This window comes from Populus alba, chromosome 16 (assembly GCF_005239225.2).
Source record: "Populus alba chromosome 16, ASM523922v2, whole genome shotgun sequence".
NCBI lineage: Eukaryota > Viridiplantae > Streptophyta > Magnoliopsida > Malpighiales > Salicaceae > Populus > Populus alba.
Genome location: NC_133299.1, coordinates 3,772,982 through 3,799,561, shown reverse-complemented (window position 1 = coordinate 3,799,561; position 26,580 = coordinate 3,772,982). Strand labels below are relative to the sequence as shown.

Genomic DNA, 26,580 nt, shown 5'->3' with positions numbered 1-26,580 from the left:
TACTTTTAAGCACTATGAGTTATTCTCGACATGAAATATGTCTCCAATATTGTAATTTTTCTATATTTTCCATAATTGCTACTAGTGCTTTTATTCTTTCCTTTTTTTGGCATCCTTTTGGTGGTAACATTTAGTTTTTAGAAATGACATTGTCGTCGTCATCTCCATTATCGTCATTATTTTCTAATCATCTAATTATCCTCTTTTCATGCTCTTGTGCACAAAATAGAATGAAATATGCTTGCATTTCTCTAGCTTTTCATTTCTTTTCAACATTCCTTTAAAGATTTAAAAAGAATTTAATGATAAACAATAGAGGATGTTTGTGGGATTGTCCACTTCTCTGTTACTTCCAACTAAATATCGTTTGAATCAATTGACACCATTTCTCACAAAAACTTTAACAAAATATAAGCATTCAATTTTTTTTTACATCTCACATTAAGTAGCTTCTCTGTAATAATCCCATGTTAAATCTATTCTTCCTCTTATACCTCTTGGCATGGAAAATAAAGGTAGAGAAGAATAAGTCGCTAAAAAAATCACTATTTGAAATACTACAATTAATTAATTAACTGTATTAAATGAGATCAAATATAAAATGATCTTATTAACAATACAACAAGCAAGACATTGCGAGATTATGAACTCTTGTATTTTCATTAATCCATCACAATGTGAAAAACATGAGTCTCTCGGTAAATCAATACATTGTATAAACATGAATCATGTTCTAGAAGCATAAGATTTCTTATTTCGACCCCCAGTAAAACCATGACCTTCGTGCTGCTGCTCCATGCTCTCTCTAATGGACCAAAACGAGTCCAAAGTTTTTAGAGAGAGAGAGAGAAAAGAGAGGATATGCTCCAATATAATTTTACCTCGTACAGGATTACCTCGTAATTTCACAGGAATTTTAGCTACAAAAAACTTCACAACTCATGTTATGCAGAGAGAATGCAACGTATAGTTAAGCCATGGGCTTGCAGTGGGCTTCACTATTCAAAGCTTAGAAAACCAACCCATACAAGAATACAAAAGCCTTAAATTGAAAACTCTTCTGCTCATGGGCTTGCCTGGTTTGTAGATTTAGGATTTTCATCACTATTTTAAAATGGTGTTTTTTATTTTCTAAATAAAACAAAAATAAATTAGATCTCACCTGAGTGTCGAGTGTTGTTGAATCTAGTATTTAAAAAAAAAGTTTTATAGCAATTTTTTATATGAACTCGGTCTGATTTAAACCTCAAATTAACTTATCAGGTTAATTCCAGTTTTATAATATATTTAATGTAAACTATATTGTAAGTTACATGGGTTCAAGTTTATTTTTGGATAGCTTTTCCAAAATTCTTTCTATAATTTTTAAATACAAACTAGTTTTTTTAAAAAGATTTGAATTACAATTAAGCCCTTCAACACCTAAATTAGTGTTAAAACAAATTTGACTCAATTATTGGTGTTTTTCTAAACTAAAATAAAATTTTAAAAGTTTTGAGAAAATATCTTAGGTGAAGGAATATTTTAGAAAATAGCGCAATTAACCAAAAAAAACAATTAAAAATTATAGTTTTTGAAAAAATTTGTTGCATTAAAAAAAAACACCTTTACTCCAGCAACTGTTGTGCTATATATAAAAAAACCGTGGTTATTACTTGCAGTATTTTAATTTGGATGTGTGGTAATGTTTTAAAGTATTTTTTATTTTAAAATATTTTAAAATAATATTTTTTTATTTTTTAAAAACTATTTTTGATATTGACACATTAAAATAATCTAAAAAAAATTAAAAAAAATTAAATTAAAATAAAAATAAAAAAAAAAAATTAATTTTTTTAAAATAAAAATAAACAGATTTTAAAAGCTCGCGAGTTAGAACTATGATTTTTTTTAACCATGCTATTTTTTTTATTTAAAAAAAAACTGTGATTAAGGTCAACGTGACTCCATTTAGATCATTTTTCAGCTTTCTCGCTCAGATAAAAAAGTAAAAAAAAAAAAGAGGGGGGGGGGGGGTGTCAGAAAGCGCAAGTGAAATAACGACGCCCATATCCAATTTTGACCTTTCCCTTTTCTTCTCTATTCACTTCACTCGATCTCCCTCCCTCACCTTGCCCGAGCACTAGGGTTTTCCTTTTTTTTTTTAATATCTATATCGATTCTATTATCATTAATAGAGAGAGGTATTGCTCTGGTTATTATCAAGCTAATAAGCCTGAGACATGGATTTGGTGTCCGGTTACAAGGTCATGATCGCCCTTCTCTCTCCTAATTGCTTCCTCCAATTTTTATTACTATTACTGCACTTGCGTTTTTTTAATTGTTATTATGCATGTTCGATTAATTGATATATAAATCTTTTTTATTTTGATGATCAAGGGAATGGTTGGGCTTGTTTTCGGCAACGACAATTCTGGTTCTAATGAAGACAGGTAAACAAAATTAACTGGTTTCTCTTACCTTTTCCTTTTGAGTTAATGTTGGAGAATTTCATGCTGTATCTGCTTTGGTCTTTTTGCTTTGCCTTGTATGGAGTAGCATCTTGTCTACCATTATTTGGATCAATAGGTTTTGCTTTTATTTTAGTAGTTGGGGCTGTTGGGTGATGTCTTTCTGACATGGTTTGTGTCCATAGCTATGTTGAAAGGTTACTTGATCGGATAAGCAATGGTGTCCTACCAGACGACAGGAGGAATGCTATGGCTGAGCTTCAGTCCGTCGTTGCTGAAAGTCGGGGTGCGCAGCTAGCTTTTGGAGCAATGGGTGTGTGCTTCTTTCTCATTTTGGTTTTTATTTTTTTTTTGAATTATCTTTGACATATGATAAGTTGCTTCGTTTACTTCTCTTGCAGGGTTTCCTGTACTTATGGGTGTCTTAAAGGAGGAGCGAGATGATGTTGAAATGGTTTCCAATCTTCTCTTCCTTATCCTTTACTTACTTTTCTTTTTCTATTTCTTTCTTTCTCGCCTTTTCTCCTTATTTTTGTCCTTCTGCCCTTTTTGGTTGACATGTTTCTTAAGAATGCATTTATTATCAATATGTTGGTGGAAAAATAAAAATGAAGGATCTGTTTTACTAAACCATTGAATTGTATAGTGTTTGGCTGTGATAGTCTTGTATTTTCCAATAATCTGATCTGCATCTTTATAAAGTTTTGGGATTGATGGTTCTCTTCTGCTAGCTGAAGCTTATTCATTCTTTTTTTGAAGTTTTTGGTTGCCTAATCCGCCCATATGGTCATTTCTTTGCCTCTTTGATTGGTTATTATTGAATTTTTTTTTTATCTTAATAAGTTTCTTGGTCGAATTCATTGTGAACGAAAATGAATGTTATTCTGAGCAGATTCGAGGTGCCCTAGAAACTCTTGTTAGTGCTTTGACGCCTATTGATCATGCAAAGGGGCCACAGAACGAGGTCCAACCAGCTTTAATGAATACTGATTTGCTTTCACGGGAAGCAGAAAACATCTCTCTCCTTCTCAGTTTATTGGTGAGAGTCCTGTATATGTATTTTCTAACATTTATAGTTCAAATGAGACCTTTCTGATTGCATTTTCTTTTGCTGTTTGGTTGATTGTTTCTTTTGGCAGTCAGAAGAAGATTTCTATGTGCGATACTATACCCTTCAAATTTTGACTGCGCTTCTCACAAATTCTCAAAATAGGTATGGATTCACAACATATATCTTCTTTTTATACCTTGGTGTATTTCATTTTTCTAGTTATGCTGGAAAGACTCTTTCTGAGTTCCTTTTCAGGTTACAGGAAGCAATTCTGACCATTCCACGTGGAATAACTCGGCTCATGGACATGCTTATGGATCGTGAGGTTCAAAACTCTTTAACTGAACAGCTATTTCTTTGTTAAGAAGTTCTTAGTTGCCTAGGGTTTCATTTCAATGTAGAACTTTCAGCTATCCATGTAAAGAGTAAAGTGATGACCTGACACTAAAAGGAACCCTTTGTTCTTTGCTTTATGAAACTTTAAAATAGGAGGTGGGAATATCAAATTAATTTCGATTTTTTATTGTGCTGTTCACTTCTTCTTATATATATATTATGCCATTGTGCTTTTTTGTGAAATAATTTCTAGTCTGCTTTCAGGTTATAAGAAATGAGGCCTTGCTGCTTCTTACTCACCTGACTCGAGAAGCTGAGGTGAGGTGTTTCTTTCTTTGTCATCTCTTACACTCATTTTTTGTACTTATAACCGAATACATACTGGTGCGCATATTGTTCTGTTACTTACTGATTTATTTTTGTAATATCTAGGAGATTCAAAAAATTTTAGTCTTTGAAGGTGCATTTGAGAAAATTTTTAGCATTATCAAAGAGGAAGGAGGTTCAGAAGGCGGTGTTGTTGTGCAGGTGATTCACATTCATCTCAATTTTAATTTAGTCCTGTTAACTTGTTTAGCTTGCTTGCTGCTAGATCACTTGTACCTGTACATAGACCCTTTTGTTTTGTTGGCTCTTTATGTAAATTATGTAGTTCTTTTGCACAACTCTCATCTAAAGCTCTAGTTTTCCCCCCCTTTTCATGTGCAATTCTAGACTCTGTAGTCTAACTTTTCATTTTCTTCATCACATTCTGATCATAGCTATTGATTACAGAGGCCACTTTCACATGCATTTGTGGCCAATGTTTTGTGACCTGAATTGAACTGGTTGGTAGGATTCTTATAATCATGAACTGTTCTTAGCTTGTTTCCTGTTGATGCTGTCCACTGCTTTGGTTGAGAAATGGACTGAAGTAATCTTCCTTGGATATTTGGGGTATTTGCTTCCATTGCAAGAATTTTGAGAAATGCACAGTAAATGATGAAAAACTGAAAACTAAAAAAATATTGTTTCATTTTCTTTAATGAGATGCTAAAATTGAATACCATATATATATATATATATTATCTAGATTCATTTGTTTTTTCCCCTCTAGGATGGGGGATAGGGATGGGAAAAGGTTCGAATTTCATCTAATCTTTTATCAGAAGACATGCTCTAACATATTTTTGTGACCTTGTTTTTTGCTCCATGTCTGGAGCATAAAATGAAAACAGCCCTCGTTATATCTGTAGTCTAGTCTAATTTATTTTTATAAGCATTGAAGAAATCTTTTAACACATTGCTAATGTAATCTAACGTTGGTCTTTACACAGGACTGTCTTGAACTATTGAACAATCTTCTTCGCAACAATGCTTCCAATCAGGTTTGTAGCTTCTCTGGTATAGTTTCTGATGCACATATTCCAGTTGAGCTGCTAATATTTTGCGTGTGGTTTAGGTACTCCTGAGGGAGACATTGGGCTTTGATGCTATAATATCAATCTTGAAGCTACGTGGAAGTGCTTACAGTTTTACCCAACAGAAGGTTAGACAGTTGATTGCCAAAAATGCTAATATTTCTTCTGTAGTTTGAGCATTCTAGATGTTTGGGCATGTTGTCTTGGAAGCCTTACCAGTGATTTTTGCTGTTTCTGATACAAATGTCTTGCCAGTAGACAATTAATCTGCTCAGTGCCTTGGAAACAATTAATTTGTTATTGATGGGAGGTTCAGAATCTGATCCTGGAAAAGATATGAATAAGCTGACAAATAGAACAGTCCTGGTTCAGGTTTGTTACAAGCTCACTTATCAGCACCAATAATTTCTGATAGTATAATAATACTCCATCCTAAATCTGTTGATTTGATTGCAGAATAAAGTGTTTGACTATCTTCTATTGTTGGGTGTCGAAAGCCAATGGGCTCCTATTCCTGTACGTTGTGCGGTAAGTCTTGGACCTTCTTCTTGTTGTCATTGTAAAATAAGGCACTATAGCCATCTCAAATGAAGAAAATTTGTGAAAGACTATGGGTTATCATATGGGATAAAGCTTTGTTGGTTCTTCTGGATGGTGATTTATTCTAAGTATTTCCAAACAGTCACCAAAGCTTATTCATTTACTCAAAGATTATTCACTTTGGCAGGCATTGCGGTGCATTGGTGATTTGATTGTTGGACACCCAAAGAATCTTGATACTCTTGCAAGCAAAGTTCTTGGTGAGCAGCCACAAGTAGAACCGGCTCTGAATTCTATTCTTCGAATCATTTTGCGGACATCCAGTGTGCAAGAGTTCATTGAAGCTGACCACGTTTTTAAGAGCTTTTGTGAGGTTAATTAATGTATTTGCTGTGTAATATCCTTTTTTGGGTTATGTTAATGTAGTTGATGATTATGCTAATTCTATCAGTTATTTACATTCTTAATTTGTGTGTTATTAAAAGTGTAATCCATTACTGTCTCCAAATCTTATTTGACTATTTTGTATTTTTTTTCCAGAGAAATTCTGATGGTCAAACAATGTTAGCATCCACATTAATACCTCAACCATATTCAATGACTCATGCTCCCATTGAAGAGGATGTGAGAATGTCATTTGGAAGGTTTGTATATTTCAAGTGCATTTACTAGTGCACTTTTTAATTAGTTTAGTTTGAACCAGGATATGTATCAAGTTTTATTGCCTTGATTAAACTCCACTGCCGCACTAACAGATAATTTTTTTTTATGGCTTATCTCTAATTTTTCCACAGCATGCTGTTACATGGTCTTACTTTGGGTGAAAGTGATGGTGATCTTGAGGTAATACAGTGTTTTGGTATTGCATAATATCCAATGACAAAGAAATAGGAATAGAAATGCCTGAAATGGTCTCATCAAATTTGCATCTGCTCCTAAATGTTGCTTGCACTTTATGGAGCATTAAATATACATGTTGGTACTTGCTGCATGTTAACCATCAATCTAATGTTTTGAACTCCAGACTTGTTGCAGGGCTGCGAGTGTGCTTTCTCATATACTCAGGGACAATATCCAGTGCAAGGAAAGGGTATGCAATCTCTTATATTTCTTCTTCTGTTTTAACATGGACGTGGGACTGAAAAATGATATTCAAGATATTAAAATGAGACTCTCAAATCCACCAACTAGAAGCTTGCATCCATGCAAAGTTAGTCAAACTTACCACTATATCTCTTATTTTATTTTAAACTCAGTTCTGCCTCTCTTTTCATCTTTCAAACTTGTGGTATCTCATACCTCTCCATTTGCCACAAAAATTCAAACCCATCTCAAACACCATCACCACTAAAACTCTTGTTGTCTTGCTCATATTTGACTCCCCTTTCACATACTTTTAATTCTCCTAGGAAAGATTTGTTGTCACAAGATACAATCATTAGAAAGAAAAGGCTCCAAACAATTGATTTAATAACAATTTTTCCCAATGAAAAAAAAAAAACCTTTTGTTACTGAAATTATTCAGAAAGTGAAAAAACTGAGGGAAATTGAACAATAGATTTCCTGCTTTAAAAGTTGAATCATCTTAAGAAGAGAGATTCAACTAGACCAAGTGGTTTCATTTTCTTTCTTTTTGTTGATCTTTTTGCTGAGTTATCAGATAATGCTGCTAAACACTAACAACTTGAATAGCAAGTGCTTCTTTTGTACTCGTTAGCATTTGATTGCTTTCAATGAGCAGTTTTGTAAGGTGATTAAGAATAGGTCTTAGTTGGTATGGAATGGACAATTCAGAAAGGTTTGACTGGATATACTGGAGGTTGGAAGTGGATGTAAGAAGTGGTAATGGAGTGACTAGAGATGGATTCAAGAAGTGTTGTTGGAGGCGTAGTAGTTGTAAATTGAGGCTTGTCAATGAGTTGATTTTGAAACAAATCAAGGGTGCAGTTATGGCTAGAGGGGATGTGTTTGTAATTTTATCTGTCTTTCATGAATTATAGTTTTTGTTTCCATGGATTTAGACTGTTTCTTTTAAAATTATCATGATACAAATGCATCTCAAAGTATGTTATCCTGTATCTGACCGATGGATTGAGTTCCTGTTCTCCACTTTCCATTCCTGTTTTGAATTCTGATAAATGTTTTATTCTTTTGAAGTGAAAATTCAAACATCATCTTTAATGATACATATAACCTGTGAAAGTTGTTGCTTTCATGGTTGCAAGAGTCGCATTTTATATGGTTGCTGCTTTATTTCTTTTTCCAAGTGTCCCCTGTAATGTATTCCTTTTGTGAGGGGTTGGTAAATTGATGCTTAAAAGCACCTGGAAATGAACTCCTTGCAAGTTTAGCTACTCTGTCTATTGCAACCACTTCCCTTTCAACATACACCAGAAATGTAGGGTCTGCTTTTTGAGTGTTCTTTTTACCGCCTTTGATTGATTGTTGAGCCAACACAATTATTTATGGATACTATTGATCAAGAATCCATGCGGGGAGATAAGGAGTATGGGTTTGGATAAATTAGGTAAGTGGAGTGTGCACACGTACTAGTACAGTTTTTCTTCCATATACCAGCACAAGGGAGAAACAAGTGTGGACTTGGTTTTTCCCCCATCGCATGTAGTTTTCTTCAAGGGAAATGTGAACCCCCTTCCCCTCCTGTCTTTTTCGAGATTATCTGATTTTAAGAAAACATTTGCAGGTTCTGCGCATTGAGCTTGAGTCACCCACACCATCCCTAGGAGCTCCAGAGCCACTAATGCACCGCATGGTTAAATACTTGGCCCTTGCTTCCAACATGAAAAATAAAGATGGAAAAACAAGTACAAAAGAGAACTCGTATGTTCAACCAATTATTCTTAAATTGCTGGTGACCTGGCTAGCTGACTGCCCCAATGCAATTCAGTGCTTCCTAGCTTCACGTCCCCATCTAACATATTTGCTTGAGTTGGTGTCAAATCCATCTGCAACGATGTGCATAAGGGGGTTGGGAGCAGTTCTCTTGGGGGAGTGTGTTATTTACAACAAGTCTGGTGAGAGTGGAAAGGATGCTTTTACAGTAGTTGATGCCATAAGTCAGAAGATTGGACTCACATCGTACTTTCTTAAGTTTGATGAAATGATGAAGAGCTTCCTTTTCTCCTCTGTTAAGCCAACAAAGCTTCATAAACCATTGACAAGATCTGCTGCTGCTAGTATGGCAGAGATTGATGATGTTGACGAGCAGGATTCATCTGACCATAAGAATGAGGATCATCCTATACTTTCATCACTATTTGATTCTCATTTTGTCAACTTTGTCAAGAGTTTGGAAGGAAATATCAGAGAAACAATTGTAGATGTATATAGTCGTCCACAGAGTGAGGTGGCTGTTGTACCTGCAGAATTGGAGCTAAAGAGAGGAGAAAGTGACAAAGACTACGTAGAACGGCTGAAATCATTTGTGCAGAAGCAATGCTCTGAGATACAGGTACTTTTTATGTATTAGAGCTGATTACCTTTTCTATTCAATCATTTCTGGATACAGCTTATTCTCCTGAAAGACAAAAGGAAATGGCTAAGCATGAGCTACCTTGTTTAGTTATATCTTTCCTTACATTTAAATAAAGTTGGAGCATGTCATGGGTTCTCAGCAGTCTTAGCTTAATCCTTCAGCTGGATGCAATGATGGACACCAAAAAACTTTTGAGGCTTTGAAGTGACCTGGACCTTTTAAAATTTACTTGATAGATTATGGGCATGTTAGATGTACTCAGCTTTACCTGTTGGGCAAATGTTATGTTGCATATTAAACTGAGCATCAAATGGTGAAGCTATAACTTAAAAAAAAGTATCCAAAAGCGGGAAAAGGGAACAACTAAGATGATTGATACTGTGATTAGGAAGAAATTTGATTGTTAGAAAACTGCACCACTGATGCAAGTATTCTTATCCGACCTCTTGTATGCTATCGCATAAAGTGTTTTAGGCTTTTGGTTTCTTTGACCATCCATATTATTTAGATCAGAACCTGTGGACCAGAACGTCACTCTGTTCCCATAATTAAATTATTGCTCTTATACATTACTATCGTGGGAATTAATGTCATTGTACCATGGTTGCCATTGTTGATTGTTTCAAGCCATTCTAATATGTGTTGGTAACCTGTGATGTCATTCATTATGTGTTACAGGGAGATTTGTAACAGTTGCAACTGTTATTTATTTATTTATGTTTTTAAAAAAAGGATTTTAGAGCTGCAGGGAAATGTATTTGATTTATCAGTTTATATTTTTCTTTTTTCTTTAGAATCTTCTTGGTCGGAATGCAACTCTGGCTGAGAACTTGGCCAAGACAGGCGGGAGTGTCTCATCTCAACCTGAACAAAGGACAAGTGGGGGCGGGGGCTCAGACAGAGTCCAGGCGGAGACACTCCGGAGAGATCTTCAGGAAGCATCTCAACGAATAGAGATGCTCAAGGCAGAGAAAGCCAAGATAGAATCAGAGGCATCCATGTACCAGAATCTAGCTGGAAAGATGGAGTCCGATCTGAAGAGCCTATCCGATGCCTATAACAGTCTCGAACAGGCCAATTTCCATCTGGAGAAGGAAGTGAAAGCCTTGAAGAGTGGAGGAGCCTCAACACCTCCAGATGTTGAGGCGATAAGAGCAGAAGCCAGGGAAGAAGCCCAGAAGGAGAGCGAAGCGGAGCTGAATGATTTGCTAGTGTGCCTAGGGCAAGAACAGAGCAGGGTCGAAAAGCTGAGCGCAAGGTTAACGGAGCTCGGGGAGGATGTGGATAAACTACTTGAAGGTGTCGGAGATGACATGGGGCTGCTGCCCGAAGACAGCGAAAAGGAGGAAGAGTAATGTTTCCTTGTTTAATGTTTGAAATCATGGCATGTTCCTTTTCTGCTGACACTCCATTTGTACATTCCTGGTGAATTGTACAGTAACTAAATTATTGCCTGTGGTGCAGGAATTTGTGATTCTCTTTAATTGATTTAATTTTTCTCGCAATGCATGACATTTCAAGAAAATAATCTCATAACAGCTTTATTCTTTATGTTGAATATAAATTAGATGCTGAATTTTATATTTTTTTATGATAATTATTTTTTTATTGGGAAATATATTAAAATAATATTTTAAAAAAATATTTGTATTATTTACACATTGAAAATAATTTAAAAATATGAAAAAATTTATGGATTAAGAAAATATTTAAATGCCTTGTTTTTGTTCTATCTAAAAAAATTTAATATTTTTTTTTTAAAAATTAATTTTTTTGATATATTTTGGATTTTTTTTTAATGTATTGATTTTTAAAAAATAAAAAACATATTTTAATATAAAAAATACTTTTTAAAAATAATTCTAACTACGATTTTTCAAACTGGCCGAAAAAGCGGTGCCTTTTCCTCGACTGGGCCAGCCTGGCGATTAACCAAATCAATCACACCAACCTCATCATCATCTAGTCATGCCTTCAAGTAACGTCCTAATCCTAACAATAAAATAAATTAAATTAAACATTAGAAGAAACGAAACATCATACAAGACAAACAACTCGGCAACAGGACACAACACAAACTCTGAAACTCAAACTCAAACTCTCTCCCTGTGGATCTGCCAAAAGACAGAGAGAAAGAAAGACGCAATGGACGAGGAATCACCATCATCAAGAAAAAGCAATGAAATCGAACACAAAGTGTATGCACGTGTGGGTCTCTTAGGCAATCCCAGCGATGTTTATTATGGCCGCACCATCTCTTTCAGCCTTGCCAATTTCTGGGCCACTGTCAAACTGCAGCCCTCTCATCATCTCATCATCACCCCACATCCTACTCATGATCTTGTCCAGTTCTCAGGCCTTGATCACCTGGTTTCTCTTCTCTTCTCTTCTCTTTTTGTGCTATGATTGTTGCATTTTTTATCTTGCTGTTTAATGATGTGTATGTGCCATTTTATTTGTTAGGTGAATCGGTTGCAAAGTGAGGGTTACTATGGAGGTGTAAGATTGCTTATGTCAATCTGTAAGGTTTTCTACAACTATTGCAATGAGAATAATATTGAGCTTAGTAAGGAAAACTTTACTCTGTCATATGACACTAACATTCCTCGCCAGGTGCATCCACTTTTCTTCATTCTATTTATTCTCTGATCTGTGCTTGAGATCTATGTTTTAAGCCATCGTTTTTTGCTTTAGAATGAAAATGGGGTGCAGTCATATATGCATCTCAGATCGTGTAGAGTAGTACTGAAAGCAATTTCCTTCTTTTTTCCCTCTAAATTCTTTGCAAAACAGCGCTTAAGTTATAATTTTGACGTTTCAGACAGGACTTTCAGGTTCTAGTGCAATTGTTTGTGCAGCCTTAAACTGCCTTCTTGACTTCTACAAAGTCAGGCATCTGGTCAAAGTAGAAATCAGGCCTGACCTTATACTAAGTGCAGAGAAAGAACTTGGAATTATTGCTGGTCTTCAAGATCGAGTGGCACAGGTCTACGGGGGCCTTGTTTACATGGTAGGTGCTAATGCAAACATGTTAAACAAATTGGTTAAAATAGAATGATTCACATATGTTACATGCTCTTCTGCAGGATTTTAATAAAGATCACATGGAAAAGTTGGGCCATGGTGTCTATACACCGATGGATATCAGTCTTCTCCCACCTCTCCAGCTCATCTATGCTGAGAATCCAAGTGATTCTGGGAAGGTTAGCATTATATTGATGACTTTTTTCTTACCCTTGACTTAGATACTCTCTCCGTTACCTCACATTTGGTGGCTGCATGGAATTATCATTCCTGCTGATGTGGTCATGAATGATTTTGGTTTTGTGCCCAGATGTAGTTTTTCTTCTATAGAAAGGACAGCATGTCTTGAAAGTACAACGAGGTGCTCATGAATATTGTTATAGGCCCCAGCAATTTCAAACAGCTGTGTGTGCCTGCTTGTGTGTTAAATAGCAATGCCTCTGTTTTTCTCTCATGTGGTAGCAACTCCTATTTTTTTTTTTTCAAGTTCTGGTTATATGTAGATATCTTTCAGACATTTTTAAATGCCACGCACTACAAGCTTGTACGAGGAGCTTCTATGCAAGAGGGTGATTTTGTATAATATTCATTTAATGGCATGGCTTTGATATTTCATTCGATGATTTTTTTTTTGAACTTGGTAATATCTTCTGTCTGTTTTAAGTGCAGGTACATAGCACAGTTCGGAAAAGGTGGCTTGATGGTGATGAGTTCATTGTATCATCAATGGTGGAAGTTGCAGATCTAGCTTTACAAGGACAAACTGCAATACTTGAAAAGGATTATTCCAAACTTGCAGACCTTATGAATCGCAATTTTGACCTTCGAAGGTAATATATTTCTGCTTCTAATCAGTTTAGATCAGATTTGAAGAGAATTTAGCTCTTCAGGGATTTTGTGTCTCAATACCGTTAAAGCTTTCACGTTACAATATTTGCATGTTTGTCGTACACTTTGAAAATGAAAAAAGTTTTGGGAACAAAAGTGCTATTCTTATGAGCATCATTTGTTTATGCCAACCATAGTTTTAATGGAGAAGGAAGAGTCCGGTACCATTGTTATAATGCTGATAATGGTGTTTCACACCATAACGACCATCGTTGTCATCATGTGTGTGTCTGGCTGTTATTTTTCAATCACTAAAAATATTTCATACTAAAAGTTTGATGAGGGTTTTGCTAATGATTCACGACCTTGTGGACCATGACTCTGAATTGACAGATTTAAATTAATTAGGTTTTGGTGATGATTCGTCTTTGGAAAATTTTCCTTGTTAAAATTGTTAATCCTCACATTCGTAAGCAAATCCTGTTATCTCTGCTTTTTTCATGTCTTAGAACATGAATTATTTGTCTTTGTGCTAAAGTCGTTGCAATGGAGTTCCTTATCTTGGCCATATGTGTAAATATTGACTTTGTTTCAATAATAGTAAGAAACAAAGAAAAGAATTGATATCTTTGTTTCAATAATTTTTAAATGCTCTTGTTGTTACCTTTTACTTTCCCGAACAAATGGTGCCTCTGTTTTTTGTAAGATGATTCAGGCATTTTATAGCCATACCAACCTATCTGATACGGACATTTTTTACAGGATCATGTTTGGAGATGATGCTCTTGGTTCTTTGAACATTGAAATGGTGGAGGTGGCCCGAAGGGTGGGTGCTGCTTCAAAATTTACAGGTAGTGGAGGAGCTGTGGTTGTTTTCTGCCCTGATGGGCCTTCACAAGTAAAACTTCTGGAGGATGCTTGTAAGGAAGCCGGTTTTGTTATTCAACCTGTGAAAGTTGTTCCTTCATATCTGAATGAAGATGATCTCATAACCCTGTCAAGCTAAGAAATTTCAGTCTTCACCAGCAGTCCTGGCGATATTGTTCTTTGCTCTCTCATTAAGATGAATTAAAAAAAAAAAAAAAGGTTCTATGTTGGGTAGATATTATCTATAGTTCATTGAACAACTTGTTGCAATTTGAAATGCAAACAGAACTCTCTGCAGCAAAGTGAGTTCTCTTGAAAGAATTTTACACAATTTTTTTCAGTTTGAAATATTAACATTTTACCGACAATTTAATTTAATATAGCACGGAGTCTGGCCCCATATTATGAGGTCTGAGCTCTGTAATGGACGACATGAAATGAAGTCATTGTGTGTCTGACAAATCGCTTCCAGGATTCATCAGCCCCGCCAGATCTCGTCTCTGACTCCGAAGTAATTTTTACATGTAATTTGTCCATGCGGACGATAGATCAGATCAATCAAATTACTTGATCCGTTGCACTAGTAATGTTGGGATTTGTCAAAAACCAATACAGCAACTGAGACTTGATAGCTTAATAAATCATCAAAATTGCTTTTAATGGTCAAATTATTGGCTAACAAACCAAGAAAAATCCGAGTTTGAAGGTTATACAGAAAGGATCTTCTTTGCTGGTTTTATCTATTAGCCCCCTGTTACTCTTCTGCCATGTCTTTTTGCTCTCAAAAACTTCCCCTCACCATTCTTTTATGGAACTTCAAAATACGAACTCGTCCTCTAACCCTATTGAAGGTTTTGATCCAAGTTACTTGCGCCCAATGTTGCTTGGACTTGCATGCCAAAATCACATCTTCTTGTAGCTGATCGTCAAACTTTGTGTTCGCTGTGGGATTATGACAACATGGAAGAGAGCTTTATCTACAACAGTAAATTCTGCGTGCTCTAGTTTGACAGAGATGCTTGCCTTTCACTGGTGCCTTGTCTTTTTTCCTTCTTCCTCTTCCAATGATTGTGTTGCAGTTACCATCACGTTAATGCTCTGAATGCAAAGTTCAGTTTCATGCTTAATTTCTCTGTTTTCTATGGAGTGATGACAAGTTTGCATGCAAGATGGAGAAAAGGAGGAGAAGAAGATGAAGAATCACCGTTATGCTATAGAGCTCAGTAATTTCCGAGTCCGATGATGGCTTGTAGCTTACCATATTGGGATCACGTTTTCTTCAGAATCATAGATTTTAAGTTGGAAAATAGCCCTCTTTTTTATATCCTTGGAGCCAAGCTTGTTTAGTGTTACTAAAAACAAATTGAACGCAATGGGAAGTTATTCAGATCCATGGGATGCAGCTCTCAATCCAAACTTGGGGTGAATTCTTAGTTATGGGAACTCTGATCACTTGTCTTACTGCAGGAGGGTACAGCCATGGATTGTTCCATCCCCTGATTAGAAAGCCCTTGCCCACCACGCCCTGTGAATCATTTATCTCTATGCCCCAGCTGCGCATGATTCATGGTAACTATACGATCAATTTTGGTTTCTGGTGGTCTCTTGTGAGAGATTTACCTACTCCACAATGGCATTTTCCCATTGTGATCCAAATGAGCAAGAAAGCATTGTGTGAGGAGATTCCGACAAGAAAAAAGATGCATACTTTGATCTACCATACAATTCTCCAAGGGAGACTTTGTTAAATCAAATGTACTGTCATCAAGTTTTGTTGTTGTAATATGCAGGCTCAGAATTAGAAGCATACATGCTTGCGGTCTAAAGACTAAAGTAATCTGAAGCTCATAAATTGAGTACCAAGCACCGACTAGCGTAGTCGGATATAAATCATTTTGGAAGAAAATAGTAAAGTAAATGCACATCCAATGTTCAATGCAAGTAATTTTCAGAAACATGATCTCGCATGAAAAAAGTGTTTTGAGTTTCTGGATCCAGAAGTATCAACAATGCAATAAAGGATCTACAGTTGCAAATGTACATCATCTCTTTAACTGCAATGCCTTTCATGGGTAAAAAAGAGGCTGCCGGCTAGTTCCAGGCATATCAATTAATACCATATTAAACCAATTCTCTCCAAAATAATCATCAAATCATGGCAAAATCAGGGATAAGAACAAGCACTTCTGAAATTAAAATACAACATGTCTACAGACCACGGAACTGAAGTTCACCAACAAGTCATGGAGCCAAAATTCATCCATACGAACTAATAAAATGAGAGATTTGGAAACCAAGAGTATCACACAATTAATTCGAAACCAAACTGCACTGAAATATTCATTCTGCATGGAAAAATCGTAGGCATGAGATCCGGCCACATTCTTTCACCATCTCTAATCATTGCAACCATAGTGAAAGAAATTTTGACATCTTTCTACACTGGAAAGTAAAACAGTGCTCAAGGTTAACAAATAAACATTTCACTAACTCGAATATACCACAACTTACTTGCTAGAAACCGTTCTCCCACAGAAATTTCTCTAAGCCACAATTTCTACTAATTTACATGATCACAGAACATTAGAAAAGCACCAAGAAGACTCACATTAAGAACAAAGAGATCTACAAGACAAAATATTTCACTACGTGAGCATCAACTTCACAAGACTACTTATTTAACCACCCCAAGATAAGACTTACTCGTCGCAGAGGGATTTCATGAGCTCACTCGGTGAAGACCAGACTGGCAGATCAATAAATGATTGAACTAACTGTTCTTGCTGGGCATCACACATTGCTTCAGCTACATCGCATAAATTCGATATGTCACGGATTATTGCCTCTTGTGTCTCTGCCTGAAACATTCACAAACCAAACAGGGTAAAGAACGAAAGAAAAATAAAACCCTAAAACCAGAACAACCCATTTCTTTTACCTGCAAGAGAAGCTCATCAACTAACGACCCAGAAGAATCCTCGCTCTTTTTGACCACAGAAGAATTACTGGAACCCAAATACGAGGCAGCTTGGTTCACTTCTTTGGTCTTTTCTTCCATTGAACGCAAGGTATTCGATAAAACCTCCCACTTGTGGATCTCATTTTGGTACTGATTTTTAAGTTTCAAGAGCGTGTTTCTTTTGCGTTCTCTCCTTTGCTTCGCTTCAACTTTTGGATCTGTGAACGGAAGTTGTGAAACAGCGGCAGATGGGTCGGTGAGGCGTTGGCGCTTGAGGATTTTGTAGGTAAAGCCGTCGTCGTCGTGGCGGAGCTCCCACTCTTCGCCATCTTGTGGAGCCCAAGCTGAGTCCATTTTGTTGGAGCGCGAATTCTAGGCTCCAACCAAAATTTTGTAAAACGGAAAGGGTCCGTGGGATTCAAGGAGGATGCAATTGCAAGAGAGAGGAAATTGAGCGCGGAGAGGAAAATTTTAACTTGTTATATGGATTTCGGCAAATCTCGAATAAGTCCACCAACTATATATTAAATCTCATTTAAGTTCCTAAAAAAGTTTTTAATCCCTTTGATTGAATTTAATTAAAAGCCTGTTCAAAATAAATAATATATTTTTTTATTTTTTCAAATGAACAGATAAAAATAATTCAAAAATATAAAGAATATTTTTTTTTTTTTAAAAAAATCAAATTTATACAAGAACATTTTTTAACCGCAGAGAGACATCAAAGAAGCAACCGCGAAATCCTAAAACCATGCCAAAACCCCAAACACCACCGAAACGAACAGCAGCGACGGCAACAAGAAGAAGAAACTGATGCAATCATCAATGGCTAAATCACTTTCTCTGCTCTGCTTCCTTCCAAAACCAATGGCCTTTTCAACAACAACGAAAGCAACATTCTATCCTTCTCTCTTTCCCTCAAAAAGACCCGCTCTCTTAAACAAACCTATCTTCTCACTATATCAAAATCTCTTCTCCACTACTTCTACTAGATACCCTCTTCAATATGAGATGATCATTAACCGCCCAGTTCAGCCCCAACGCCCCCAATCTCGGCCACAACCTGCTCGAGTCACTAGACCAGACTCAGACTCCGACTCAACTCAAAACCCAGATGCAGAACTTGGTCTTGATTCATGGGTTGATCAAAAACTGTCTCAAGATGAGATGGATAAGTCTAAAAGAAAGTATTATAGAAAGAGGAGGAAAAGAATGTATGGGTCAGATTCCGATGAGGAAAATAAGAAAAATGAAGAGGGTTTTGTAGAGTTGAAGCCTGACGTTGTAGAATTTCATAGGTTACATAAGAGAGAGGAGGAGTTATATTTTTATGATGCTTTTGCTTATCCATGGGAGAAAGATAAGCATTATAAGATGGTTTATCAATTGGAGAAAAAGTATTTCCCTGACCAATGCCTTGATAAGGCATTTCTTGATCCTAAAGACTCAAATAATGTAAATCAAAGTGGGAAACCAAAGAAGACCAAGAGTGGGGTTAAGAAAGGAGAGAAGGAGAGAGATCATAGTGGGGTGGGAGAGGGAGAGGAAGATAAAAAGTTGGTTTTTTTTTGACGAAGAGGAGAAGGGTGAGAGAGGGACTGATTTGAATGATAAGAAGGATGTTACCGAGAGGAAAGTCGAGGAATTCTTTAAGTGTTTGAAAAAAGTTCCCAATAAGGATAATGATGTGGATACTGGAGATCCTTATCTTTCTACAAGGAATGCTCTCCCACCAAGTTGGGATGGTCCTTATGGGACTGTGGTTTTGGTGAATAAGCCTAAAGGTGAGTTGATAGCTTATTTTTGTTATTTGGTTTCATGGTTATGATTTTTTTATATCTATAAATTGAGGAAGGTATGAATTAACATTTTCGAATTTAGGAAAGTAAACTAGTAAAGAATGGAACATCGGTTTCAGCGCATAATTGTGGAAAACTAAACGATTGCCAATGAATTTGTTCGCTGCTGCCATGCTGGCCATTCCTTCCCAATATCAGAACACTAATTGAACAAAAGGATTTAGTTCAAAGGGGAAGTTGCTTTTTTGTTTTAATATCATGTTAGAAGAATGTGAACGAGTATAGAGTTAGATTGGAATTCACTCCCGGAGAATCTGAGTAGCACCATTATTTCTATGCTTTGAGGACCAGTCATAAACTAAACAACTACAAACTATTGTGGGTTGGATTGAGGCTGAAGATGTAGGTAAAAGAGAGGTTCTACATTTCACCTTTGCTGATACTTCACATATTTGCCAATAATTAGAACAAAAAAGAGAAAAACTATGTTCCTCGTTATATTAGAATCTATGTACCTAACATTCAGGTAAAAAGAAAATGATTTGTCTGCTGATCTGAAGTTGGTTATACCAGGCTTTGACAGTATGTCATTTTTGCAGCTAACCTCTTAGGCTCTTAAGCAAGCTCCTATGCGGCAAGAATGGAAATGTAAAAGTATTTTTTTCTCCATAGAGAAAGGTGGCATGTTGAAAACATATGGCATCTATCTATTTCCCATAAGAAAAAGCAGTGTTGATCCTTTTTTGCAGAAGAAAAGGTGGACTGTTAATTTGACAAACCTCATCTGGTTCTTTTTTTATAATGTGTTGCAATTGGGTATACCATTATGTAGCATGATATGGCTAAGGCTAATTCCATACTTACTGCACAACCCACCAATCCTTATTTTGTCCCTTGGTTATTTGTTTGAGAGTTGACTGCATTCTTTCATTAAATTTCTCGATTATCCCCACATGCCTGTCCGACTGTGGTTAATTTTTTCTCTAATTTAACACGTAAACCTATAATGTCAAATTGTGAATCACATAAGCTTTATTTTTATTAAACAAAAGTCATGTCCTTATTGTAAAACAGGATGGACTTCATTTACAGTTTGTGGAAAGCTGCGTCGCCTGGTCAAAGTGAAAAAGGTGCAACTTTTTGATACCATTGCATCTGGATTTAGTCACAGATTTCTCTAATTATTTTCATTTTGGATTGAAGGTGGGGCATGCTGGGACGCTTGATCCTATGGCAACTGGTTTATTGATTGTGTGTGTTGGTAAAGCCACAAAGTTGGTAGATAGGTAAGATTGAAATAGAATCACTTCATTAAGCATTACATATACTTTTCTATGTAGGTTTTTTGCACAGTTCCCTTTTTTCACCCAGAGACTCAAACTGCGACCTTTGTTTTTTTTTTGAACATGGATTTCGCCTCAAGACCTTTTTTTTTTAATGCAGATATCAAGGTATGGTTAAGGGTTATAGTGGAGTATTCCGTTTAGGGGAGGCTACTTCAACTTGGGATGCTGATTCACCGGTATGTACTTTCAAAGGCAGCTTGTGTTTTTATTTTCCTGTCTAATGCCAGTTGTAATATGCATGTTCTTTTTCTGAGGCCCTGAAAATTAAGGCATTTTTTGCATTATATTACCATGTCTTCTCCTTTCAGGAAAAAAGAACATTCCTAATCCACCTTTATACGTTTCATTCAACATCAATTTTGAAATGTAAAGTAGATTCTTGGAGATGGTTGCTCAATGATTTGCTAACCAACTAGTTCACTCCTTTTGTTGTCCAACTACTGGTGTTAGTGAAAGAAATTGGGGAGAGGTCTAATGGAGGAAAATGAGCTCACATTAATTGTGGCACTGGCTGGGCACTCAAAACATGTTCAACATGTAATAGTACCTAATAGGAATGGTTATTTTGCAGATATAAATTATACATGTGCATGTATTCATGAAGAAGTTGAAGTCATGATAAACATTAGAAGACATTACATTGTTATCTTCCAGTTCCAGTAGACATGCCAATAATTTCCATGGTCACTATAATGGATAATTTCAGTTGAACTTTTCTAGATTCTTGCTTCATTGACATCATTTGGTGTGTTGGTGATCAGTTTCATAATTTTTTTTAAACATTTGATTGTGATTGGTCAATTTCCGATTTATGTTCATGCATTGTGTGAATCTTTAAACTATCATCTTATGCAGGTTATTCAACGTGAGCCTTGGGAGCACATTAAAGATGCTGACATTAAGAAAGCTGCTGCATCATTTCGTGGGGAGATATGGCAAGTTCCACCAATGTTCTCTGCAATCAAAGTAAGAATTTGTGTTGAAGTTCTTGATAACCTGTACTGGATCAGTAGCCTGAGATATGTAGCTATGTTGACTGATCATTTTTCTTTTTTTTAAATACATAAATCCATATTTATCTTAAAATATGTGCAGAAAGCTGAAAAACTTAATATGGTGCAGCTAAAATGGAAATCAAAGGTAATTAAATTGCTAGGTAGGGTATATGATGCAGTGAATAGTGTGGACAAAACTAGGATTATGAAGTTTATAACCCTAAACATTGTAGAGGAATAGAGAAAATCTTTGATATTTTATAAAAAGTCTGAATAATAATCTAAATCTAAATGTTATTAAAATAAACTAGATATCTCTATTTATATTAGTTTTAAATCTAGAATCCATATTGCGAAAATAATTTCTAATTAAAACTTACCTAAATAATATAATTAATCTATATATTAGGATTCCTAACTAGTAAAATCCTAATTAAATTGAAAGTCCTAATATAAATAGAAAAAAGAATCCAAATACAACAAGGTATATAAAGATAATCCTCCACAATAACTTTTGTCCTTTATTTTAAGGTCTTCCCAATTTTCTATCATCATGAAATTTTAACCATATAGGAAATAGGGTCTTCAAAATCTTTTATCACAATTTTAAATCGATCAAACTATCGGGGATTAAAAGTTAAGCTCATGTTTTACCAAATTGCATCTTGGACTCTTCTAAAACTCTTTAAAATCTTAACAATTAAGGAAATAATATATTAGACATTATTATGCCAAGAATAATAAAGAAAATGCCCCATGTCAATCCCCTCTACTTCCAAAAAACTCACCCTCGAGTTAACTATTATAAATTAAACTCGACCACTCCAAATAAATAGATACTTCAAAAATAACACTGTCATCAATGCATGCATCAGATAGCTTGTTGCAAATATCTTAAATCCAATTTCAACAAAGATATATTTATGTAGAATTTTTGAATTTAGGCAGAACTTTTCAAGACCTAAAAAACCAGCCTCGCATAAAACCATCTTTTAAAATGAAGGCATTTTTAGTTTATGTGTTTGGTCATCCCTAACAGCAATGTCTTGGCCATCAATGAATTTGATAATTTCAGAATATTGATCTAGTTTGGTTTGAACAACACATCCACACTTAAGTCCTTTTTAATGTCAACCTTAGCCTCTTAAACAATTCCAATAACTTGTTCCAACTTTTCTTTTAATGTTTCAAGACCTTGAGAATCACTAAATGATACTAATTTAAGAGTTTCTTGGATTTCTTCTTTACCATTAGTAAATGAAACATTGATAAGTAGAATAGTATATGCAACAATATTGTTGTTATCACCGAGGTGATGTTGAAATTGTCTGTTTTGAAGAGTCTGCAAATTTTTTTCTCTTACTATTTGAGAAGGTTGAAATAACAACAATTTATTTGCTTATTAATCCAATATAAAATCTCTTCATAATCATCTTGTATAAACTCCATAATTAATGATTGTTTTAAATCTTTCTATGATGGAGTTAAAGGCTTACCTGTACGAGTTCTATATTCTAGAACTTCATACCACTATTCTCGGGCACCACAAGAAATTTTGTGTACAACAGGCCATACTTTTTTTATAACAAATAATCTTGTTAAATAAAAGTAAGCTTTTACCTTTGTCAACTAGTTAATAAATATTTTCTTTGAAAATTTCTCATCTTTGAAAGGAATCTAATCAAATTCAAGAATGGGTTTGGGGTTATGGTTGCCCCGAGGTAAAGTCTACATGCAATTTTCTCTCCTCTTCATGATCTCTGTTTGCACCTCTCATCAGCTAAGCTAGATCTGCTATGGTTTGCTTCAAACGATCCAGCCTATGTGTTTGTGCTCTTTGCGTTGCCTCCTGAGCCCTTATAGTACTCCAGATGTCCTTCACTCCTACACTGCGGAGTGGGTTGCTTCCCATAAAAAAGGTCATCCCGCTTGAATATCAATTGACACAACGGATAACATGGATAAAATTAGGGTTCTCAAGCCCAAAGATTACAGTCCTAAACACTATAGAGGAATTGAGAAAATCTCCAATATTTTATAAAAAAATCTGAGTAATTAGTTTTAGACTTAGAATCATTATAGAAAAATTACTCTTAATTAAAACTTGTATAACTAATAGAATTCATCTAGCATTAGTATTCCTAACTAGTAAAATCATAATTAAATTGAAAGTCCTAATCTAAATAGAAAAAATAATCCAAATACAACAAGATAAATAAAGATAATTTTTCACAATATTTTCTATTTTTTTTTAAGGCCTTCTTGATCTTCAATTATAATGAAATTTTAACCTAATAAGGGTCTTTAAAATCTTAAGTCAAAATTTTAGCTCGATTCAATGGTTAAATAAAAAATCATGCTTGTTTTACCAAGTTGCATCTTGGACTATTTTCAAACTCTTCACATCCTAGAAAATCTTAAGAATCAAGGAAATAAAACAATAGATATTATTAGGCCAAGAATAACGAAGAAAGTGTCCCATATCATTATATTAATGGAGGAAAAGTATTCTTGGAGCTAGCTTGAAGACTCAACAGAGTCGTATAGCTTGGAAGCTCAACAGAGTTGGGCTTAGGCACTTAGAGGCTAAGAGCATGTTAGGTGTATGTGTATTATATATCAGCAAATGCGCAATAGGCATAATACAATGTCATATATCCGCGTTCGTTCCATGAACTCGGGAAATCTATTACCAGGTAAAAAATTGGCTATTGTCTTCTTAGTTATGCTTCTAGATTTTGTCCACATCTTTCATCATATACTGGTTGTTTCTGTAATCAATTACTCCTTAGAAATTGAAAATGTATCATTGTCAAGGGATCAAATGGTGAGTGAGTTATCTAGTATGAGAACCTAAGATTCTTAACATGTCTCCTCAATTGTGGTGAGTGGTAATGCTCAAGTTCATTTTGGCCTATTTGCTCGCACCATGATCATGGGAATTTAAGGTCTCTAATTCCTTTAGAAACTCTAGAGTGATGGGATTTTTTTACCTGAAGATCTTGTTGTGACTTGTAAATGCATACACAAATTCAAGACTTTTTGTTACAGGCCGTCAGTTTATTTCCTAAGAGTTCTGCTGCATTGTGACAGGTTGGAGGTGAAAGGATGTATGAGAAAGCAAGGAAAGGAGAAAGCATTGAGCTCTCGCCTAGAAGAATTTCAATTTTTCAATTCGACATAGAGCGAAGCTTAGAGGACAGGTCATATAGATCTTGTTGCATATGCATGAATGTAGGCACACACCCACTTGCAAGTCTGTCCCTTCATAATTAATTTATTTTTTTGTTGATTCTTTATGAAACCATACCTTATACCTATGGTTCGACACATTCATGAGTCAACCTAAAAGTCACTTGATCACTGAACTGTCGCTTAACAATATCTAGGGCTTTGAAACTACCTGAGGTTAAATTCTAGAAGCTAAAGCTTATTGAGGCTCGATAGGGTAGGTCATATGATTAAACTAAATGAATTGCAATGTGCAATTTAGTCCATCTTTTCACAATTTAAAAACTTTGATAGCATCTAGCATAAAATTTCATTTCCAAAATTTCACTTTCAAGAAATGCTTTTATTTTCTATTATTTGAAAGTATCAGGTTAAATACTAGAAGTTCAAGCTTATTTTGAGGCTCAATAGGGTAGGTCATATGATTAAACTAAATGCATGCCAATGTTCAATTCGGTCCATCTTTTCACAATTAAAAAAATTTGATGACATCTAGCATAAAATTTCATTTCCAAAATTTCACTTTCAAGAAATGCTTTTATTTTCTATTCTTTGAAAATATTGGGTTTATGAGTTTGTGCATTGGATGATAAATTTCATGATGGGAGAACTTCCAACAAACTAATGGAGGGTTTGATTTGACAATATCTAAGAGAACTAGTTTCAATCATATTTCTTGGTATTCTGACCTGAGCTGACTTTGTGTGGTTATTGCAGGCAAAACTTGATCTTCCGAGTGACATCCTCTAAAGGAACATACATTCGGTCACTCTGTGCTGATTTTGGAAAGGCTCTTGGAAGGTAATGACTTACTGATGGGTTCATCTCTCCTTATATTTTGTTGGTCAATGGTCTCTTTCATCAATTTATCCTGTGGCCAGTAGTTTCAGGGTTCTGAAATCTTGTAGTCTTTGGCTTCCAACTTCCAGAAGGAATTCCAAATCAGTTGGCTTTGACAGTTTGTCATTGATGAAACCTATATTATAATAAGAAACCCTATTGTTTCAAATTGCAGCTTCGCTTGTGCTTTGACATTTTAAATGCATGAAAACTTGCAACCATTTGAGCATCCAGAATCATCCGAAGTGCCTGAACAAGGACAATCTCAATAGCTCTATTTTGGTGAAATGGTAGCTTATGAGGACTGTCTCTTGAACTACAAAATGGCTGGTAGCCCTTCTACATCCCAAAAACTGTCCTCTCCTTGTGGGATTTGAACCTAGAACCTCAAAGTTGGGAATCTAAGCTCCAAGGTTTTATTGTTCCTTAAGCTTGTTTTAACAGGTTCTGGATACCTCTGAGAGCATGGTTGGTGAAATTTCTAAATTGATAACGCCTATAAAATCAGAATCTGTATTTTCACTTTAATTTCTTGACTTTTTTTAGACCATTTAAGCTCTCAAGTGAAGATAATCAGAGTTCTCCATCCTCTTTCTTAGATAAAGAAATGGCATTATGAGGAATATGGTGCTAACATCTCTTTCTTAGTTATGTTTCTAACTTAACCTTTCACTTGCAGTTGTGCTCATTTGACTGCTCTTCGAAGAGATTCAATTGGTAAGAGTCTTCCTTTTTTTTTTTTTTTCTCGAAGTTTAAATTGATGATCAAGCATGTAATCTGCGTTTAATTTACTCATCATATCGTGTAGACATCAGGGGAAAAGGAAAAGAAAATCAAAAGAATGAGAGAGGAGAGAGAGAGAGAGACATTTTGGTGACACGCTTTTTCTCTCTGGCAGGTGAATATTCAGCAGAAGATGCATGGGAATTCAAAGAACTGGAAGAGGCAATAACTAAAAATTATTTCTAACTGCTGATTGCAATCTGTTGCGCCATCACTAAAGTTCAGGACGAACAGTGTGATCAGGAGAGGAGATATACTGAAGCTATGATCAGTTCATTTGTCTTCAAAGATCTGCAAGAGGCAATAAGTTATTTTTAACTGCTTAGGCAGTTCATATCAGACTCCCAGAAGTTTTGGAGCCAAAGTATGATTGAATAGATCCCCTCAGAATTTTGAGGGCCTTTATGTATGTGATAAAAACCTTAATTCGATTCTGGAACTGGAAAGAACAATGAAATGACAGAAAATGCATCAGGCATGCTAATTGGCTATGAGTGACCTGTCGAGTTATCATGGGGATCAATGTTTGATTTAGCAAATGGTATACTTCGGAGAATGAAATGATAAAAATCACTATGAGTTTGCCTGTTGAAATTACTTCGAGTTGATTACTTTATAAAATGACATTACTTCG

General features: G+C 35.4%; 4 protein-coding genes across 8 annotated transcripts; 3 read left to right on the top strand and 1 right to left on the bottom strand.

The window, feature by feature from the left end:
• Positions 1 to 2,022: 2,022 nt before the first annotated feature.
• Positions 2,023 to 10,824, top strand: LOC118050478 (golgin candidate 6). Of its 2 annotated transcripts, XM_035060845.2 has the most exons (19): positions 2,023 to 2,246; positions 2,380 to 2,432; positions 2,636 to 2,763; positions 2,852 to 2,904; positions 3,343 to 3,489; positions 3,590 to 3,663; positions 3,757 to 3,826; positions 4,102 to 4,155; positions 4,270 to 4,365; positions 5,154 to 5,204; positions 5,279 to 5,365; positions 5,496 to 5,609; positions 5,694 to 5,765; positions 5,965 to 6,150; positions 6,318 to 6,421; positions 6,572 to 6,620; positions 6,802 to 6,867; positions 8,482 to 9,249; positions 10,068 to 10,824. In XM_035060845.2, exons 1-19 carry the CDS (start codon positions 2,223 to 2,225, stop codon positions 10,626 to 10,628), a joined length of 2,757 nt encoding a protein of 918 aa, XP_034916736.1. In that variant the 5' UTR covers positions 2,023 to 2,222; the 3' UTR covers positions 10,629 to 10,824. The 2 variants fall into 2 exon arrangements, with proteins under 2 accessions (XP_034916736.1, XP_034916744.1); XM_035060853.2 differs by lacking the exons at positions 2,023 to 2,246; positions 2,380 to 2,432; positions 2,636 to 2,763; positions 2,852 to 2,904; positions 3,343 to 3,489 and having other exon boundaries at positions 3,764 to 3,826.
• A 325-nt stretch (positions 10,825 to 11,149) lies between these two features.
• LOC118050498 (glucuronokinase 1) lies at positions 11,150 to 14,370 on the top strand. 2 transcript variants are annotated; one of them, XM_073405332.1, is made up of 6 exons: positions 11,150 to 11,643; positions 11,737 to 11,794; positions 12,108 to 12,283; positions 12,360 to 12,476; positions 12,967 to 13,127; positions 13,888 to 14,370. In XM_073405332.1, exons 1-6 carry the CDS (start codon positions 11,419 to 11,421, stop codon positions 14,129 to 14,131), a joined length of 981 nt encoding a protein of 326 aa, XP_073261433.1. In that variant the 5' UTR covers positions 11,150 to 11,418; the 3' UTR covers positions 14,132 to 14,370. The 2 variants fall into 2 exon arrangements, with proteins under 2 accessions (XP_073261433.1, XP_034916754.1); XM_035060863.2 differs by having other exon boundaries at positions 11,151 to 11,643; positions 11,737 to 11,886; positions 12,095 to 12,283.
• A 1,223-nt stretch (positions 14,371 to 15,593) lies between these two features.
• LOC118050509 (uncharacterized) lies at positions 15,594 to 17,467 on the bottom strand. 3 transcript variants are annotated; one of them, XM_035060891.2, is made up of 3 exons: positions 16,931 to 17,466; positions 16,696 to 16,850; positions 15,594 to 15,612 (listed from the first exon to the last, which is right to left on the bottom strand). In XM_035060891.2, the coding sequence occupies exons 1-3, from the start codon at positions 17,303 to 17,305 to the stop codon at positions 15,609 to 15,611; spliced, it is 534 nt and encodes a 177-aa protein (XP_034916782.1). In that variant the 5' UTR covers positions 17,306 to 17,466; the 3' UTR covers positions 15,594 to 15,608. The 3 variants fall into 3 exon arrangements, with proteins under 3 accessions (XP_034916782.1, XP_034916765.1, XP_034916775.1); XM_035060874.2 differs by lacking the exon at positions 15,594 to 15,612 and adding an exon at positions 16,164 to 16,434 and having other exon boundaries at positions 16,931 to 17,467; XM_035060884.2 differs by lacking the exon at positions 15,594 to 15,612 and having other exon boundaries at positions 16,408 to 16,850; positions 16,931 to 17,465.
• A 171-nt stretch (positions 17,468 to 17,638) lies between these two features.
• LOC118050524 (uncharacterized) lies at positions 17,639 to 26,437 on the top strand. The gene is given in 10 exon segments (XM_035060904.2): positions 17,639 to 18,514; positions 18,516 to 18,735; positions 19,825 to 19,880; positions 19,954 to 20,036; positions 20,194 to 20,272; positions 20,952 to 21,062; positions 24,185 to 24,294; positions 25,040 to 25,123; positions 25,842 to 25,879; positions 26,062 to 26,437. Coding segments are annotated over 10 exon segments (1,602 nt in total). The 5' UTR covers positions 17,639 to 17,764; the 3' UTR covers positions 26,133 to 26,437.
• The last annotated feature ends 143 nt before the right edge of the window (positions 26,438 to 26,580 follow it).

Excerpts from the sequence above, each read along its gene's own strand:
- LOC118050478 (XM_035060845.2), top strand. The coding sequence starts at position 2,223 with ATGGATTTGGTGTCCGGTTACAAG. Across the intron at positions 2,433-2,635 it reads TCTGGTTCTAATGAAGACAG|CTATGTTGAAAGGTTACTTG; the intron begins GTAAACAAAATT and ends TTGTGTCCATAG. Across the intron at positions 2,764-2,851 it reads GCTAGCTTTTGGAGCAATGG|GGTTTCCTGTACTTATGGGT; the intron begins GTGTGTGCTTCT and ends CTTCTCTTGCAG.
- LOC118050498 (XM_035060863.2), top strand. The coding sequence starts at position 11,419 with ATGGACGAGGAATCACCATCATCAAGAAAAAGCAATGAAATCGAACAC. Across the intron at positions 11,644-11,736 it reads TCTCAGGCCTTGATCACCTG|GTGAATCGGTTGCAAAGTGA; the intron begins GTTTCTCTTCTC and ends TTTATTTGTTAG. Across the intron at positions 11,887-12,094 it reads ACACTAACATTCCTCGCCAG|ACAGGACTTTCAGGTTCTAG; the intron begins GTGCATCCACTT and ends TTGACGTTTCAG.
- LOC118050509 (XM_035060874.2), bottom strand. The coding sequence starts at position 17,305 with ATGGACTCAGCTTGGGCTCCACAAGATGGCGAAGAGTGGGAGCTCCGC. Across the intron at positions 16,851-16,930 it reads TTGATGAGCTTCTCTTGCAG|GCAGAGACACAAGAGGCAAT; the intron begins GTAAAAGAAATG and ends TGAATGTTTCAG. Across the intron at positions 16,435-16,695 it reads ATGAAATCCCTCTGCGACGA|TGTAGAAAGATGTCAAAATT; the intron begins GTAAGTCTTATC and ends TTTACTTTCCAG.